The 16,950-nt window shown below is 45.2% G+C and overlaps 3 protein-coding genes across 3 annotated transcripts; 1 reads left to right on the forward strand and 2 right to left on the reverse strand.

The window, feature by feature from the left end:
* The first annotated feature begins 1,391 nt into the window (after window positions 1-1,391).
* On the forward strand, window positions 1,392-7,908 carry LOC120664349 (diacylglycerol O-acyltransferase 1-1). The gene is made up of 16 exons (XM_039943526.1): window positions 1,392-1,842; window positions 2,487-2,567; window positions 2,666-2,739; window positions 2,825-2,900; window positions 3,092-3,159; window positions 3,444-3,567; window positions 4,661-4,759; window positions 4,897-4,998; window positions 5,076-5,212; window positions 5,400-5,481; window positions 5,616-5,636; window positions 6,272-6,334; window positions 6,712-6,759; window positions 6,956-7,018; window positions 7,273-7,326; window positions 7,409-7,908. The coding sequence occupies exons 1-16, from the start codon at window positions 1,498-1,500 to the stop codon at window positions 7,502-7,504; spliced, it is 1,533 nt and encodes a 510-aa protein (XP_039799460.1). The 5' UTR covers window positions 1,392-1,497; the 3' UTR covers window positions 7,505-7,908.
* Window positions 7,909-8,301: 393 nt separating this feature from the next.
* LOC120664350 (germin-like protein 5-1) lies at window positions 8,302-9,253 on the reverse strand. The gene is made up of 2 exons (XM_039943527.1): window positions 9,076-9,253; window positions 8,302-8,951 (listed from the first exon to the last, which is right to left on the reverse strand). The coding sequence occupies exons 1-2, from the start codon at window positions 9,191-9,193 to the stop codon at window positions 8,422-8,424; spliced, it is 648 nt and encodes a 215-aa protein (XP_039799461.1). The 5' UTR covers window positions 9,194-9,253; the 3' UTR covers window positions 8,302-8,421.
* Window positions 9,254-11,872: 2,619 nt separating this feature from the next.
* LOC120664348 (IQ domain-containing protein IQM5-like) lies at window positions 11,873-15,524 on the reverse strand. The gene is made up of 9 exons (XM_039943525.1): window positions 15,386-15,524; window positions 14,155-14,688; window positions 13,976-14,041; window positions 13,766-13,854; window positions 13,585-13,672; window positions 13,341-13,478; window positions 13,101-13,193; window positions 12,914-13,015; window positions 11,873-12,794 (listed from the first exon to the last, which is right to left on the reverse strand). The coding sequence occupies exons 2-9, from the start codon at window positions 14,683-14,685 to the stop codon at window positions 12,201-12,203; spliced, it is 1,701 nt and encodes a 566-aa protein (XP_039799459.1). The 5' UTR covers window positions 14,686-14,688; window positions 15,386-15,524; the 3' UTR covers window positions 11,873-12,200.
* Between the last annotated feature and the right edge of the window lie 1,426 nt (window positions 15,525-16,950).

A 16,950-nucleotide genomic window follows, 5' to 3' on the forward strand; every position in this document is an offset into this window, starting at 1 on the left:
TCAAGCATCCATAGAGCTGCTGCCCATGACCAGATAAGAACAAAAAAACCAATGCTATTCTTCAGTTGACAAAAGAACAGCCCATCAATGACCTCTTTTTATCGAATACGCAAGAAAATTGCGTATCTTTTGATTAAGATAGAAAATATCTTATACAACGCGCAAGTGTGCTACTGAGACATCGAGCCGTAAAATTATAACAAGATGAACAACCGAGAAAGGATGGTGGCCGGCGGCCCACCAAAGATGACTACTCCCGTACTAAGCTTCCGAGCCCACCGATGACCTCTTGATGAAGGGAATCTTCTCTTAATCCATTGACTCTTGGGCTTTTCCGTCCTTTAGCGGCCGTACCCGGACCGCCGCCTCTCCTCCTCTTCGCGGTATGCAGTCCCCAACTCTCTAGTGCTCTCTCATAGAAAATTGCTATCACATTGCGTTCACATTAGTTGTCCGGGGAAAAAAAATCGACCTCTCGACTAATGGCCACCCTACTATAGAGGTAAATATTCATGCATGTATATGAACATTTGTGCCGTGTGCATATTGTTTGCATTCCTATATTGGCCCTATTTGGTTGCTTCCTATAATCAACTTTGACCACTAATTGAAAGTATTAAATAAAGGCAATTACAAAACTAACTCCAGAGCCCCGCGCTAGAAACCCTGAAGAATCTAATAAGACATTTGACCGCATAATTAGAGAATGATTACTGTAGCATCACTGCAGCCAATCATTAATTAATTACCATCATTAGATTCATCGCGAAAAATTGTACTCATCCATGAAGAGGTTGTGCAACCTATCTATAGGTTGTTTATTGGACGCGAGGGAGGGAGCGGTGCAGGTGCAGGGATTCAAACCCTCTGGTTGCCCCAGACGTGCTTGAGGAGTTTAGGCCATGTTTAGTTCCAAATTTTTTTTGCACAGTATCCATCACATCGAATCTTCGAACACATGCATGGAGCATTAAATACAGCTGAAAAAATAACTAATTACAAAGTCTAACTGATTTGCGCGAGCTAAATCTATAAACCTAATTAGCCTATAAATGAACATTATTTGTCAAGTAACAACTAAATGTGCTACAATACCAAAATCCAATTTTTTCACCAACTAAACACACCCTCAGCGCGGATTGCAAATTCGGATTTGTTCTTCTGAATATTTTAAATTTTTGAATGTTCACATCACTTTCTTCTTTTTTTTCTTGCTTATATACTCTTCCTAAGCCGTACGCTAAAACGAACACTCGAACAGAAAGGATCTTGATTCTTCTACACCGGCACCCTGACACGTGGGCCCCCCGTCACGGCCCAACGTGTAAACCAAGCTGTCCTCGCCGATACTACTACGTCATAGACCGGTCTCACCCCTCGCCACCACCGTGGCACCGTCCACCGCGTCGCCTCCTCGTCTCCACCGAATCGAGAGACCTACACGCGCACGGAGGAAAGGGGGAGAGGGAGACGGAGCAGGCAAGCCCTACCCCTCCAATGGGCGACTCCGACGAGGCGCCGCCGCCCGTCCACCGCCGCCCGCCGCGCCCGGCCCGCGGGAGCGGGGGCGCCGTCGAGCGCTTCGCGGCCGCGCTGCGCCGTCGGGTGAGGTCCGGCGCCTCGGTGGCCGCGCGCGCCAGCTTCGCGGCCGACTCCGGGGACGAGTCCGCTGCCAGCGAGCCCTCCTCGTCGTCCCGCCGCCGCGACACCAGCGGCGACGCTTCGTCCGCCGGCGGTGCCGCCGGGGGAGGGGACTTCTCGGCTTTCACCTTCCGCGCGGCCGCGCCGGTCCACCGGAAGGCCAAGGAGAGCCCCCTCAGCTCCGCCGCCATCTTCAAGCAGGTGAGAGCAGGGCCCCTATTTCATTGCCGCGCGGAGCTGCTCACCGGAATTGCCAGATGCTCTGCGGGCGATTTAGCTGTCTTATCATGCTTGATTAGTTGATTTCATCAGTTACGACTTTTGGCTGCTGTGTTTTAACCAACTAACCATAATTGGGGAGCTTCCATGTGCATGTGCAATAAAGGTGTCGCCTTTGTGGCCGAAATCTGGGAGGGGAAAGTAAACATTTCGTCATGCTGATGCGTGCGAGAAGCACGAGCCATATATGGCGCTATTATTCGTTTGAAGATCCCAACAGTTCATTTCGTTGTATACTTCATTTGATGACGAAGTTAACTAGTGGCATGGTGTGTCTTGTGTAGTGTGGGAAAACGGAACTTTATTAGTTGGGTACTGGTAGTTGGGCGTTGTGGGTTCAAATCACGTGACCTCCTTTAGAGACATCCTATGCAGCCCACAATTTGAGCCAAAGATGAGGCCACAATGAATGCGGCTGTTGCTCTCCTTTTTCCTCTAATTTCTGTTTCATCTCTTTGTATCTTTGTTGTACTATTTATTTAGAATACAAGTTTCTAGAGGGCAATATCATCCAGCTGATCAGATGTCTATTAACTAATATACTTCTCTTTTGTTGTTTCTAACAGAGTCATGCAGGCCTTTTCAACTTATGTATCGTTGTTCTGGTTGCTGTGAACAGCAGGCTCATTATAGAGAACTTAATGAAGGTTCTTATCAGAATTTTTTCGTCGAGCAAGTAGCTATCAACCCTCCTTTCACATAGCATATTTATTTAGCGGTCTTTTTCTGATGTTTTTTTTTGCAGTATGGCTTATTAATAAGATCTGGTTTTTGGTTTAATGCTACATCATTGCGCGACTGGCCACTGCTAATGTGTTGGTAATAGTCAAAACTTCTCTGTTGTCCACTTCTTCAATGCTTTATTATCCCCTAAACTTATCATCTCTTCAATCCTTTTTGTCAGCCTTAGTCTACCTGTTTTCCCCCTTGGGGCATTTGCAGTTGAAAAGCTGGCATTCAACAATATTATTACTGATGCTGTAAGCAGATACCTGCTAGCTATAAACCTTACTTTTCTGATTTATGGATTTTCGTTAACAATTTATATGATTGTCCATAACTCCATATTGCATATGGGTTATTCATTGCATTTGATAAAAAGAGTTGTGTCTTTTGGTTATATTGCTTCTTCAAAAGTTACTGATATTCCATTGATTTATCGTTCATTCAGGCTGCTGCCGGTCTTCACATCTTTCTTACAACGGCTGAAATTGTATATCCAGTGCTCGTAATTCTTATGTAAGTATATGTAATCTCTAAATATATGATTGATTATTCACTGTGCTCTGCATCAAGATATCGTGATCCAATTTATCAAGAAGGCGCATAGAAGCAGAAAAAAAATGCATGTGCCACTATTTTGTATAGTTTGTATGAAGCTACCATAAGCTTATTTTAAAAGTCTCTACCATAAGCCTATATGAAAAGTTAAATCACATTCAGAACATTTTAGAAATAGAGGTTTTAAACAAATATGATATCATTTTGCTTTGTTTAATATCAAATTCTGTAACTTGGTTCAGGTGTGATTCTGCAGTTTTGTCCGGCTTTCTGTTGATGTTTATTGCCTGCATTGTTTGGCTGAAGCTTGTATCTTTTGCACATACGAACCATGATATAAGGAAATTGATCACAAGTGGCAAGAAGGTATGTCGTGTGTTCTACTGTTTCCTTCATTTATGCTGTATTTTCTTTAAGCTCCTACCTGCTTTATGTGGATCAGTTAGTCACAATGAAGCAGACATTCACATTTCGCTTTATTTGTCTTTCTTTTCACTTTGATTTTTTAAATACATCTGAAATACTACCCGAGGGGCTTTTGACTTGATAGAACTCTTGATTTTCTTTTGCCACAGAATCTACCTATCCATATTCCTTCTTGTGAGAGGCAAACTATTAGAGTCGCCGGGGAAGGAGATATTGGCATTTCTCCTTTTCTTTTCACTTTACTTTCTAAACACATCTGAAATACTACCCAAGACGCTTAGAATCATTTTGACTTACCAAATATGTTTACCTACTTTAGTAGTTTTTCTGGTGCTATTTGGGTATTCTTTAGGAGTTGTGACTTGTGACATTTTATGTACCAAAGGAATCTTAACAATATTTACAGTGAACTTTGGTTCAGTTCTGAGAAAATTCATGAACTGCTGCCTCTCACCCCTGGATGTTCCTTCATTTCTCCAATTAAACCTTTTACCTTGTTACTTTTAGAAAAAGGGCGGCCTGGTGCAAGTGGTAGTGCTTGCATCCTGTGAACCGAGAGGTCACAGGTTCGAGCGGTGGCCTCTACACATTGCACGATGTGTGGGAAAGACCTCCTGCTAATAACCTCCCACAGACCCCGCACAGTGCGGGAGCCTACGGCACTGGGTACCTTGTTACTTTTAGAGGTGCTCATGGTAGTCTGGCCCTGTCCGGTTCAAGGTGCTGGGCCAAGCTTTGGCCTGGGAATCAGGAATCGAGGTCCTTTGATTTGCCCAACTGGGTTCATAAAACGGTAATTAAAATAGACACATATCTGTACATGTTATGCTTAAAACTATTATTCTTAAGAATATAACATATTCTATTATTGTTATTATAAAAAAAATAAAAAATACTGATATGTTGAGCCAGGTGTTGTAGGATTTTCCAGGTCCAGCCTGGCCCCATGCATGAGCGGCTCAGTTACTACAGCTTATGTTCTTTTCATATTTGTAACTGTTGTTGCTTGAGACTAACACACCCTCTCTGTTAGGTCAATAACGAACTCAGCGCAGCTGACATAGACAATTTACAAGCTCCAACTCTTGGGAGTCTAGCATACTTCATGATGGCTCCAACACTCTGTTATCAGGTAATTTTATGTTCATCATGTATGTTGATCTAAAGCAGATATTTTGATTTTTTTTATTGCCTTTGATTGGTTGTTTCTATTTAGCTACAAAAGGTTTGCTGACAAGGTGCAATGCACTGCTTTTGTTTTGCTTGCAGCCAAGCTATCCTCGAACTCCTTGTATTAGAAAAGGTTGGCTAATTCGTCAAATTATTCTGTACTTGATATTTACTGGTCTTCAAGGATTCATTATTGAGCAAGTAAGAAATATCTCTGTATGTTTCGTAAAATATCATCTTGCAGTTCTTAATCTTTTATTGATACTATAAACTTGCAGTACATAAATCCTATTGTCGTGAACTCTCAACATCCACTGAAGGGAGGACTATTGAATGCTGTGGAGACTGTTTTGAAGCTATCATTACCAAACGTATACCTGTGGCTTTGCATGTTCTATTGCGTTTTCCATCTATGGTAAATTCTATTTTTCTATTTATACATTCAAATTCAAATTGATGACCAGTCATAGAACATAACTATTAAAACACCAGTCTATAACTTTATATACGTACTTCCCTTAGACTTCCATGACCTGGAAGAAAATTATGCCTTTTTAAAATATGTGTATTTGCACTTTTGAACTTTTTATACATTTGTACAGGTTGAATATACTTGCTGAGATTCTTCGCTTTGGTGACCGTGAATTCTACAAAGACTGGTGGAATGCAAAAACAATTGATGAGGTGAAATACTATTGTCTTGTAGTATTACTTCTTTTTTCAAGTGTTAAAACCAAGCTAGGTAAGCATAGCTGATGTTGTGTATGATGTTTGCTGGTGCTGTTGCTGCCTGTGCTGGCGTACTTGGATGAGATCAGTATTGGAGAAAATGGAATATGGTATGCCTTTCTTTTCTTTTAAGCATTAGTACTTTTAGCACTAATGTACTTTCAGACGTGGTATACACTGTTGGGTTAAATATAACCATTTAAAGCTACAGCAGAAAAATGGCAAACCACTGTAAAATTGTTGAGAAACACCCCAACTCTCCTATTTATCTAATTTTGATCCTCAATTATAGTACCATTTTCCAGTGTTTTTTTGAGGTAACATGGCAAAGGTTCTTCCTCCAATTTATTTTTTCCCCAACTGGGCCATAAGAAGAGAGAGAATGACAGATTGACAGTTGGACCCATGGGCCCTGCCATGTCACAGCCTATGTGGTAAAAAAAAATGCCAACTTGGAGGACAACTACTGTGGCCGGGGGTGTGGGGTTCAAAATTGAATAGTATTGATAATTGAGGTACCATTTTAGACAGCATTGTAGTTGAGGGTCACAATTAGACAAGCTGAGTTGAGGGGGTCAAAAATGGACTTACTTCAAAATGAGGCCTGAACTTCTCTTTTGATATGCAGAACTACTCTAAGTTTTAATTAGAGTTTGATGGATTTATTCTTCTGTAATGCTCTTTGTTGATCTATCTATTTTTTTTTTCATTTGTTGAAATGCTAATAATGCCCACATTTTCACAGCCTGTGCATAAATGGATTGTTCGTCACATATACTTTCCTTGCATGCGGAATGGTATATCTAAGGTAAAATGATATCTGTGTGAATGCTTTTGCTCGGGTTGCTTCCAGTTACATTAGATTACATTGTAGCTTAATTACAATGTATGCCTTGTAGATCCCTGACCACTCAATGCTTGTTCATAGTTCCTTATATTTCCTAATTAACTGTAAGAATATTCAGTGAAACTAAAGTTCATACACTCATAAACCTGTAAAGATTTCAATAGCAAAAAAGATTATTTGAATTTGTTTAGCAATAAGGATGTGTTGAATTTTGTATGGATCTACTGTCCTCTACTAAAAGACTAGCTGCTATGTTGGAGGTGAAAGTATAGTACTTTGTGCTGTTATTATTGTTGTTGTTATTGTTACAAGAGTCATTTGTGCTAATTTTGTTGCAGGAAGTTGCTGTTTTTATATCATTCTTTGTTTCTGCTGTACTCCATGAGGTAAACTTGCTTTGGCTGCAGACATTGGTTATATGCTGTTCTGTTTTTAAATTGTCCCTTTTGACATGCTTTTGTTCTGAACTTACAAGCTGTAGATTGCTTGGGTGAAGTTTGCTCTTTATACCATTCAGAATTTCATAGTCCAGCCTCTTTTGAGCAAATTATGACACAATTCTTTTATAATTGTTTACACCAGCTATGTGTTGCTGTTCCCTGCCACATACTCAAGTTCTGGGCTTTCTTAGGAATCATGTTGCAGGTAATTGGATACAACTCAAATTCTGTCGATAATATCCAACATTGCTCCTTTTTTCTTCATTAATTCTTTCTATTCATTAGATTGTCTGCTATCAATGAAATAGGCACAATCTCGTACCTGTCCGTTTAAAAAAAAAGGATAGGCTGCTATGTTATGAGTATCAGAAGATATCTGTTTTCTAATAAACTCCTATCATGAGTTCTCATAATATGTGAACATTTTCTTACAGCTTGTTTTGTTTTTCCCTTCACCAGATTCCCCTTATCGTATTGACATCTTACCTCAAAAATAAATTCAGAGACACGATGGTGAGCCAATGTTTTCCTTAGTTGCTACAGTTAGGATTGTTCTTGGATGCGAATCTGTTCTAACTTGTGGCATCTTCAATAGGTTGGCAATATGATATTTTGGTTCTTTTTCTGCATCTACGGACAACCTATGTGCGTTCTCTTGTATTACCATGATGTGATGAACAGGATCAACTAGACAACATAAACTTCTGCAGGTCCTTATTTGTGAGTCACTCTTCCATCATGGAATCTGAAAAGCAATAATTTGTGTTCACTCCGCCAACTGCATATATTTTTTATCCCTTTGCTACGGCCATCCAGGTTTTTCAAGGGAATCCAGTGTATATCATTTTATCATGTGTATGATAGCTAGCCTTATCTCACTCTTGTATCTGTACATAAGCTTCATTCTGGTGAGGTTCTACATGTAACTGTAATGGAAATATTATTCCCCTTTCTGCACTGGTAGTGCCACATGCTGACCTGCTCATGATGCTAGTATAACATCATTTGGTGTCTAGCATGGATTAAAGTTAAGTATCTCTGTAATCTGAACGTAGATCTGTGATGCCATCTGGTACTCCATTTGATTTATTGTTTATTGTTTGAAAATGTATTGTTCTAAATAGGAGTTGTATTATAAAAATATTCTTACTGGTGAAATTAGTGGCATTAATCTTGTGGTGAATTGATAGACGGCTAGACGCTATTAATCATAAAATGACTTCTACTGATCGGAGTCAAGGGAGTATTTGGAAGCTCGGTGGCTCTGGATTTGATGTTTGGCTGCCCATGATTGGGTTCGGTCAGTTATTTTCTTAACCTTGATTCCTTTTTTTCAAAAAATGAAAAATGGCAGGGACTGTATTGGCTGGTAGCTAGCTCAGGTCGAACTGAGAAATGGAAAACAATTCCTTCTTAATTTCAAAGTTCAAACTGTGTCATACGAATTCGAGTTGAAGGTGACAGGGTGGCAGTTGAACAACACAGCCGTATGTAAAATCAGCGTGGCTAGTTGTCATTGATTTAAACGGTCGCGATTCGATCATGCACATGTTTATTGCAAATTGGAAGAACAAGTTGAACACTAGCTAGAGAAACATTGTCATCGTCCTACGACCGGAACTTCGCTCCGATCTTGTGCGCTGTGTCCAGGTCGGTGAGGAACGTCTTGGCGAGGAGGTCGTCGGGGAGGCCGGCGCCGAAGAGCGTGTCGGCGAGGAGCACCAGGCCGGGGTTCTGGCTGCTGAGCGTGGCGTAGAGCACGGCGGGCGCGGTGCCGTTGTTGTAGAGGAAATGGACGAGCCCCTGCGGCACGGCGAAGACGTCGCCCTTGCGGAGCACCTTGGCGTAGACCCTGTTGTCCGGGTACGACGTGACGAAGCCGAAGTAGACGGCGCCGTCCAGCACCACCGCCGTCTCCGACGCCCGCGGGTGGTAGTGCGGCGGGAACACGGCGCCCGGGGCCACGTCGACGCGCGCGTGCGACGCGCCGAGCGTGTTCAGGCCCGGGATCTGCACGGGCAGCGCCGTGAACCCGTAGCGCCGGCTCGCCGCGCCGCCAGGGCGGTCGACGCCGGCGAAGAAGAAGTCGTCCGCGGTGACCGTCGCCGGGTCCTTGCACGGGACCCCGTTGACGCGCACTGCGGCCAATGCAGACGTGCATGCATGGGAGATCGATCATCTATCGCCATTGCGATGAGCTAGCGGCAGGGTTAATTAGGAAGCTAGTGAAGGACGACATCGTCGATCGATCGTCGATCAAACCTTTCGATGTCGTGTCGGCGACGCAGAAGTCTTGGAGAGGGTTGGGGTCGAAGGCGGCGCCATGGCCGGCGCCGAGAGCAATCACGGCAGCGACCACCAGCAGCAATGGGCTAGCCATGATTGTTGGTTGATATACTGATGGGTTAACTTGTTGACGACCAACAAGAGTAGCTCGATCGTTTGCTGGAGTTGTGTTTGGGCCTTGTGGTTGAACACGGTTATATAGGGCGACAATGGTCAATATCACGCAGGGAAATGATCTAAAAAAATAATGGGGATTCTTTTAAAAGAATTAATCTCAGAATCAAATGCGCCAGTCAATGAAGAAATCCCATGCATGCCGCTAGTCTTGTGGTTAGTATTTTACTAATTTTTTGTTGACCTTGTGGTAAGTATTTGTAATGAATTACCTTCTCAAAATCTGAATCAAATTTACTCATAAAACTAGACCGAGCGAATTGGACTCTGGAATTTCTTTGAAACTGATCGTAGCAAGAATATGTATCCTCATGGTTTATTTATGATTCTAAAACTTAAAATGTGTGTGTGCATGTGCACCATGTGCGCACCAAACCCACACTAACTTATACTCCACCCCTATTCCAAACTTTAGTTCTACCTTATAGTTCACTCACTACATTAATCCAGGTGGTTTGTCTTTTCTACTCCACTCTATATGATCTTGTCTTTTAGTCCACTTTTTAGCTCACTTAAGCATGAATACAGGCTGTGTCCGAGAGGCAATGAGCAGTAATGAATAAGGAGCCATGCCAATTGCCAACAGATAAGTTAACAAAACTCTCGCTCCCTAGTTGGTAGGCATGCCAATTGCCATTAGCTTCTCTTCTCGTATGGTGATTTCTTTTGGCAGAAAGGGAAGGGAAAGGCAGATAAACAGTGAGGTAATTATTCGCTTAATAAAGAACAACAAATCTACATAACAGGAAGCTCACCCACTACTCTTTCTGATTTGCACAGCAGAGCTCAGAGAATACTGAAATTAAAGAAGATGATAATGCAGAACTTACAGAAAGAAGCACAAAAAAAAAAACGCTCAAAATTTGGTCCAGAAACACGCTAACGGAAATAAGAGCCACTGTCCCACCACTGTTCACACTGCAACGGTGCAACTTGCCAGTCTGTATAAGTGCATGGGTTACTCATTTGATTGTTTTCCATGAAAACAGGCATCATCCCTACTGGACCACATAATCGCTCCTATATGGGCTAATCCAATTGAAGCTACAGCCCGGATCCAACAGAAAATGCAATCAGAAGGCCACTATGCTGTTGCTCATCAGCATCAGCAGTTGCAGAAGCTCATTAAAAGGCCTAATATCTTGGCTCAAACGAATTGCTTGAGAATACTGAACACCAAAGCCAAATTCCGTCAAACATGCAACTTCAGAGTTTCAGACATCAGAGTTTTAAACCGATTTGCATAATTGGTCAGAAAATTAGTAACCTTGGATTTAGAATGAAGAAGTATGAACATATGATGAGCAACCGGCCGAGAAAGTCAGACACCGGTCGGTCTTGAGTTTTGACCAAAAACATGAGAGGCTCGAATGCTGGTCGTTGTTTCAAAAGTCCAACCATGATGTATAAACTCAAATTTTGTTTTTATTACCATTGTCACACGCACGAGAGATGAGTTCAAATTCCACACGTGCCGATGAGAGTAGTCTTCAATGGCACAGCAGAAACAAAGACCGCTTGGACATTGTTTGCAGCTACTGATGTGCCGCTAGAGTAGACACTGTAAAAAATTTAGCACACGCTCTTCAGTCTTCAACAGGCATGCCGCCCGCTGTGGCACCACCGACGCGAGTGCTTGCGGGGAGACGTCGTGGCTGCACCGGTGTCGCCCACGCGGTGCATGCAAACGAGGCGATCATGGCGGCGGCGGCCCAGCTGCTTATTACGATAGCTCCATCCTCGCCGCCGCCCGACATGAATCGGAGGAGACTTTGTTACAGCCCGTGGTGTCCACCACCGTTCTTGCCGTGCGACGTCTGTTTCTTCAACCTGCCTCCGCGTCTTCAGCAGGCTGGTCAGAGGCTCAGAGCCGTGTCGCGCTCCTAGTCGCGCGCACCAGCGAGGACTCCGGTAGGAAGGGCAGGGAATTGAATGAGGCTGGCGATGGTCGGACGGCTGCGAGTCTCTCCGGCGGGGCACGGGACTGAGTGACGCAGATGATCCGACCGCCGACGTCTCGGTTGGAGCTTTGTGCGCGCGCGCCATGGTTGCCACATGCCGTCCCGCTCCCGCCACCCTCCAGAGACCAGAGGTTGCCAGAAGCAAGATGGCGAGGCTTGCAGGTGCCTGCGAGGAAGAGGGTAGAGGCTAGGAACGGCATCAGTGCTGCGCCGCCAGGAGCCCCGGACCTGGGCGTTCCGCCCACGCCTGGGTGCCTACAAGCCGTCCGATCCGACATGTGCGGTCCGGATTGAGAGCATCTCAATCCTCAAGAGCGTCTTCCTCGCGAGTCGCGCGCGGCAGCCGGTGGCCGCCGCCTCGGTGGTCGGTGGCTCAGACGAACCAGCGCGACTTCCTCACTTCACCGGCGACAGTGGCCAGCGTGGTACGAGCGGGGAACGGACGTGTACGCAGTAGTGCTGCATCTGCTCTGGCAACTGCCCAACTGGCATCCGGCGAGGCGTGTCCGGTGCCGTGCTCACTGGACGGCGGTGGACGCGCCGCCCGGACTGGTGGCGGTGGAAAGCTGCGGGCGCTGGAATTGGAGCGGCCGCCAGTTATGTGCTAAATTCATGTATCTTGTGTATCCAAGGTAACAACGCTACCCATGCTTGTAAAGAAAATTGTCCTTTAATTTCTTCCGATAAAAAGAAATTGCCCTATCCTGTTTTCCTTTTAACTAAGTAATGTACATGCACTCTATGCATACATACATCTAAGTCTAACAAAAGAATCACTAATGGTATTTACAAACTGAAAAAAAAATTGTACACTAATGAAGTGCACAAATGAACAGCCAAAAATTGAAGGAATATGCTAACTAACCTAGCGGCAAAAAATCACTGGCCTGTCAGTAAACAATCTGACCAATTAGTTATTGTCCTGATCACCTAGCCAGCACAATGAATCAAGAACTGAATGGTTGTTCACTGCAACCTGCTCCTCTTCAAGTCAGGCAGAGTGAGGGACACCGCCATCTGAGGCTGGAATCCCACGGACGCCAGCCTCGGCGACAGGATCATCGCCGGGCTGGGCCGAGGGGACGGCACCGGGTCCCTCTTCCTTGACGGCGAGCCGCTGAGCCTCGGCGAGAGGTTGACGTGCTCGAGCGCCCGGGACTGGAGGTCCTGCGGGTAGTCGCGGACACACCGGATGCGTGGGCCCGTTCCCGTCGACCACCGGCACATCAGGTGGTTCTTGCCGTGCTCAGCAGCAGCAACATTTGCCGGCGGCGTCGCCGGCGGCTCCTTCTGCAGCTGCTCTGAACTGTGCGCCTCTTCTTCGGTGTCGGTGTGCGAGTGGACGTCAGTGTCATCCTCCTCTGCTTCACTCGTGTTTCCGTCGTCGGTTGTCCGGTGAACATCGCCGTCGACCACCTCGGGCTCGCTCATTTGCTCATCGGCGGCTGGGGCGGCCATGGTGTGACCTGTTCCGTTGGTGTCGCCGGAGATGGCGGTGTTGGGCTGAGCGTCAGGTTTGCTCAGTAAAGGGAACTCCTCGTCTTTGTCGATTGGGCATTTCTGAAAGAAACCATGGCATTCATATGTCATGTCAGTTCTGAATGTTGATGCAATCACTCTCTTGCGAACGCACAAACGTGTGGCATATATATCGATGTGGATTTTGTACTAACATTTACCTTGATGTGGGTGAGGTCGACGCCGTTCTCCTCAAGATAGCGGATGAACTCTCTGAAATTCTCTTCAGTTGGCATGTAGTGACCACTGTACGGCCATATAGCCTGGAGAAATGAGGCACCACCGTCAGTTATATCAGATGAGATAAGTTTTCTGAAGGCGCAACACCATTTTTCAGTATGAACATACCTTGAGGATTCCTTCTTTGACAACCAATCTTCCAGCAGATGTTATGGCTCCACCAGCTAGGAAACTGGAGTGCTGAAATGATCCCTTCTTCTTCTGCACATAGCCAAAACAAGAACAAGAACTTCAGAATCAATGCAGCAAGCAATTGTATATCGACAGAACAAACATTGTGTTAGCAGTGTGTAGGTGCAATGAAAAAACTGCAATCTGGACATCTTGTTAACTGGAATTTATGTTTACCTGTCCAACATAGAGCGATTTGGTGGTGCTGAGGACAAAAATCCACTTGGAATCATCCAAAGTTTGGACAAAATCTCCATTTTTCTTGTACACAAGTTTTCCACTCTCCACCACAACTTCATACTCTTGCCTTTCTTTCTGCAATTCATAGCAAGAGACACAAGAGAATTGATCATCCAATTATTCATGATGAAAGTCTTGGGTACCTTTTTCATTACAAAAGTGTTTCGGTTGAGGTGCTTACTGGTCCAAGGTACTTGATGCACTGGCTCTGAAGTTTACTCCTAGGGCATTTCTCAAGGTTCACTTCTTTGCCTTCCCCAATGTCCAACCTGTACATTTCATAAAAGTATATGTATTTTACATTAGCCACATTTTCAAACTGACGAATTCAAGTTCAAACTACTGAACTCAGATTCACTTACCAATAAAAGAATGGCTCTGTACTCTCACTCTTGGACCAGACATCATAATAGATATGCAAATTGTGCCCATACCGATGCCTCGGGTCAATCTGCCAGCAAGCACATTCAGAAAAAGAGCAGCAGGAATCAGTAAACAAATAATCACTCGCAGCAATCTCACTGGATCTTAATTCTAGTTTAGTTTCCTAGGTTATGTAGCATGTGACTTACAGCTTCGAGCCAGTGCTGCCTTGCCAGCTTCTGCGCCTTGCCGTTCTTCGACAGACCCTTGCCAAGCTACGAGAGCAAGAAAACAAAAGGAGCTCGCGTCAGCAGCTGCGATTCCGATGGAATTCCAAACGCATCTCGATGGGCATTTCTGACGGACGAACAACTGTAAGGCGTGGTACCTTGGCCACCCTCGTCCTGGCGCGCGCCCACCGCGACGCCGCCGTCTCGGGCTTGCCGAGGTTGAAGAAGGAGACGGAACTGTGCTTGAGGGACGCGAAGTCCAGCGCCTTCCACCACAGCTCCTCGACGACGACGGCGCAGTCGGCGAGGTTCCGCCGCGTGCGGTAGCTCTTGTACACCTTCTGGAGCTTCACCGCCGCGGCGTCGCGCTCGCACTTGGGGCTGGAGGAGACGCGGGGGCTCGGCGACGGTGGCGGCGCCATGAATACCACCTCCGAATAGCTCCGGCCGTCGTCGACGTTCAGCTGGCTCGGCCTGGTGTCATGGTCCACTATCGAAGCTACCGCCGCCTCCGCTTCCCACAGCTTGAAGCTGAGTGACGGCGTCAGTTTGCCCTTGGGGAAGCAGAGCTTCTCCTGGTCGTCCCATGGAGGGGAGACTCTGTTCACCACCATGGTGCCGTCCTTCGCCCTCGGGCTGGAGATCTCGATGCCAAGAGCTTCAGCCCATTCGTTGCGGTACAATCCCATAAACTGGAAATGCGAATTCAGCGTCAGCTGGTACGGTGGCACAGTGATCAGAAGCAACTTGCAAGAAGAAAGCGAGGGATGGCAGGTGTGCTCTCATGACATGGTCAAAGTCAGAGAGAAGAATGAAGTGAACCAAACAAACACTTGGAAGGAACAAGCAGCGAGCCGGCGGAAACGACTGGAGACCAACGCATCCAAGAAATTCCACGGCTGCCACCATAGCAGCATAAACAAAAAGCTGAAGGCGAGATAGCAGCCACGCCTTTAAAACGTTCAGCTTTACCAAGCAGAAACGTCACAAGGGCCTAAAGATTTGTCTAGGATCCCTGCATCTAAACGGCAAAGGAAACGGCCTGAACTGCATTGATGTTAACAGGATCCAACACCCTGAAGAAGAACCTCAAGCCCGCGTCACTGCCGAAGAAACTTTTTCCTAACTAAAATTTCTGCGAACTCGCAATGAAAAACAACAGGGTAGAGGCTTCAAAGATCAAAATTTGATTCAGAATTCTGCATTTAGCACTCAAGAACAACCGAAATATTTGAGACGCACTACTTCAGACACTAAACAGCAGCTAGGCTGCTAGAGGTCTCAAGATTACTTCAGACGCTAATCCGAATCGGCAGCAAGAAGCCACCAAACCATGAGCAAAGCTACGCAAAATTTGAGAGCAGAAGGAAAGAGCTCCGTGTTCCTTACCTGACGGTGGTCTCGGAGTTTGGAACCCAACCTTCTTCCCAAAGAACAGGAACAGCTGAAAACTTGGGAGCTGCCGAGACGAAGCTATGGAATTTAGCTGGAATGCGATGTGGCTAGCTGTTGCTGATGCACTGCAACCTCAGGGGCTGTCAGCCTGTCACTGCCCTCTCATATATATAACGAAATCTAGGACTGGGCCCCGCGCCGGCGCGGGGCCGCCCCTCCCCCAGAGACGTGGAAAAAATACAGGAGCAGCCAGCGAAATCTTTCCGTGTTCCCCGTCCTCCAAGAAATCCAAGAGTCTTTGCTCACTGCTGATGCTGAAGTTGCAGCGTTTAGATTTGTTGAATTGAATGTTCTTCCAGTTTACAGTTTACACCTTGCCCAAACTCTTTTTTCCAAAACACGCCCTTCTTTGTTCAAACTCGTATCCGCGTGAGGGGGGCAGCTACAGGTAATCTTTCTTTTGGGTATTGGCGCATCTATCATATCATAGCAAAGATATTGAAATTCTTCAAGATGCATATAGTGCAAAATTTTGCTTATTAGTGCTCATTTTAAACATGTGGTTTCTAAAGCAAATTATAACAGAAAAACTAAGTACTCCGTAAAAAATGTTGGCGTTTCCAAATTTCATCTCGTAAAAAACTGTAACATATTGAGCCTGTTGTTTTTTTAAATTAATATTGAGCCCGTTGTATGTGGAGTTTTTAGGTTTCATCTCGTAACTAGGCATGTGCCTACTGTTAGAAATAGCCAAGCTTAAACATTAGAGGCTAATAACCCAAGATCTTAACATAACCTAGTTCATGACAAATCAATCTAATGCGGAATAAATTGGTAAACATTATACCAGCGTTAGCAGTTGCAGCAGCCATTTACGCCTGATCCGTAGAGGAAGTAGGCGTTCTTGTCGGTGTAGAAGACGCAGCAGCGAATCGGCGTCCTTCGGGCGCCAAACGAGAGTGCTTGGCCTTCCAAACCCCTCCAGTGCCTTTTAGCGATCAGACTAGCGGTGGCTAGGGTTTTAGATGAGATGAATGGGTGTTTTAGGTGCTAACCACGACCTTATATTTATAGGCACTGTGGGGCTGGGGGCCAGCCTCTGGAAACGGGCCTCATGGGCCTGCTGATCACAGCCCATTAGGGTTTTATCATTAGGTTTCCTTAATCACGTTTAGATGGTTTAAACGTTTCCTTAATAGTGAAGATCACAATATCTTAACTGAAATATTTATTTCCAACATTCTCCCACTTGATCGAACGGTTAAGGCTAATGTTCGTATCATACTAATGTTCACCCTTAGTAGTAACAGAAAGTACCGGACCAATGCGTCGTCAGTAGCTTGATGCACTACTGGGACCCCATTACCCACAGTCTCACTGAAACACCTCGGTAGAACGCTTATTCGTTAGTTAGGAGTCATAATGGCCCTAAACCAGGACCTAAAGACTATCCACCAAACCCATATTAGTAACGTGCTGCTTAAACACGTTCGGTGGTAAGCCTTTAGTGAGCGGATCCGCTAACATAGAATTAGTTCTTATGTGCTCAATCTTAATGG

This window comes from Panicum virgatum, chromosome 3N, assembly GCF_016808335.1.
Source record: "Panicum virgatum strain AP13 chromosome 3N, P.virgatum_v5, whole genome shotgun sequence".
NCBI classification, from domain to species: domain Eukaryota; kingdom Viridiplantae; phylum Streptophyta; class Magnoliopsida; order Poales; family Poaceae; genus Panicum; species Panicum virgatum.

What these genes read in the sequence shown, in the direction of transcription:
- LOC120664349 (XM_039943526.1), top strand. Translation starts at nt 1,498, where the DNA reads ATGGGCGACTCCGACGAGGCGCCGCCGCCCGTCCACCGCCGCCCGCCG. An exon ending in TGGCCACTGCTAATGTGTTG is followed by an intron (nt 2,740 to 2,824) that starts GTAATAGTCAAA and finishes CCTTTTTGTCAG; the next exon opens with CCTTAGTCTACCTGTTTTCC. An exon ending in TGCGGAATGGTATATCTAAG is followed by an intron (nt 6,335 to 6,711) that starts GTAAAATGATAT and finishes ATTTTGTTGCAG; the next exon opens with GAAGTTGCTGTTTTTATATC.
- LOC120664348 (XM_039943525.1), bottom strand. Translation starts at nt 14,685, where the DNA reads ATGGGATTGTACCGCAACGAATGGGCTGAAGCTCTTGGCATCGAGATC. An exon ending in ACAGAGCCATTCTTTTATTG is followed by an intron (nt 13,673 to 13,765) that starts GTAAGTGAATCT and finishes TGAAATGTACAG; the next exon opens with GTTGGACATTGGGGAAGGCA. An exon ending in GCATCAAGTACCTTGGACCA is followed by an intron (nt 13,479 to 13,584) that starts GTAAGCACCTCA and finishes TATGAATTGCAG; the next exon opens with AAAGAAAGGCAAGAGTATGA.
- LOC120664350 (XM_039943527.1), bottom strand. Translation starts at nt 9,193, where the DNA reads ATGGCTAGCCCATTGCTGCTGGTGGTCGCTGCCGTGATTGCTCTCGGC. An exon ending in CGCCGACACGACATCGAAAG is followed by an intron (nt 8,952 to 9,075) that starts GTTTGATCGACG and finishes CATTGGCCGCAG; the next exon opens with TGCGCGTCAACGGGGTCCCG.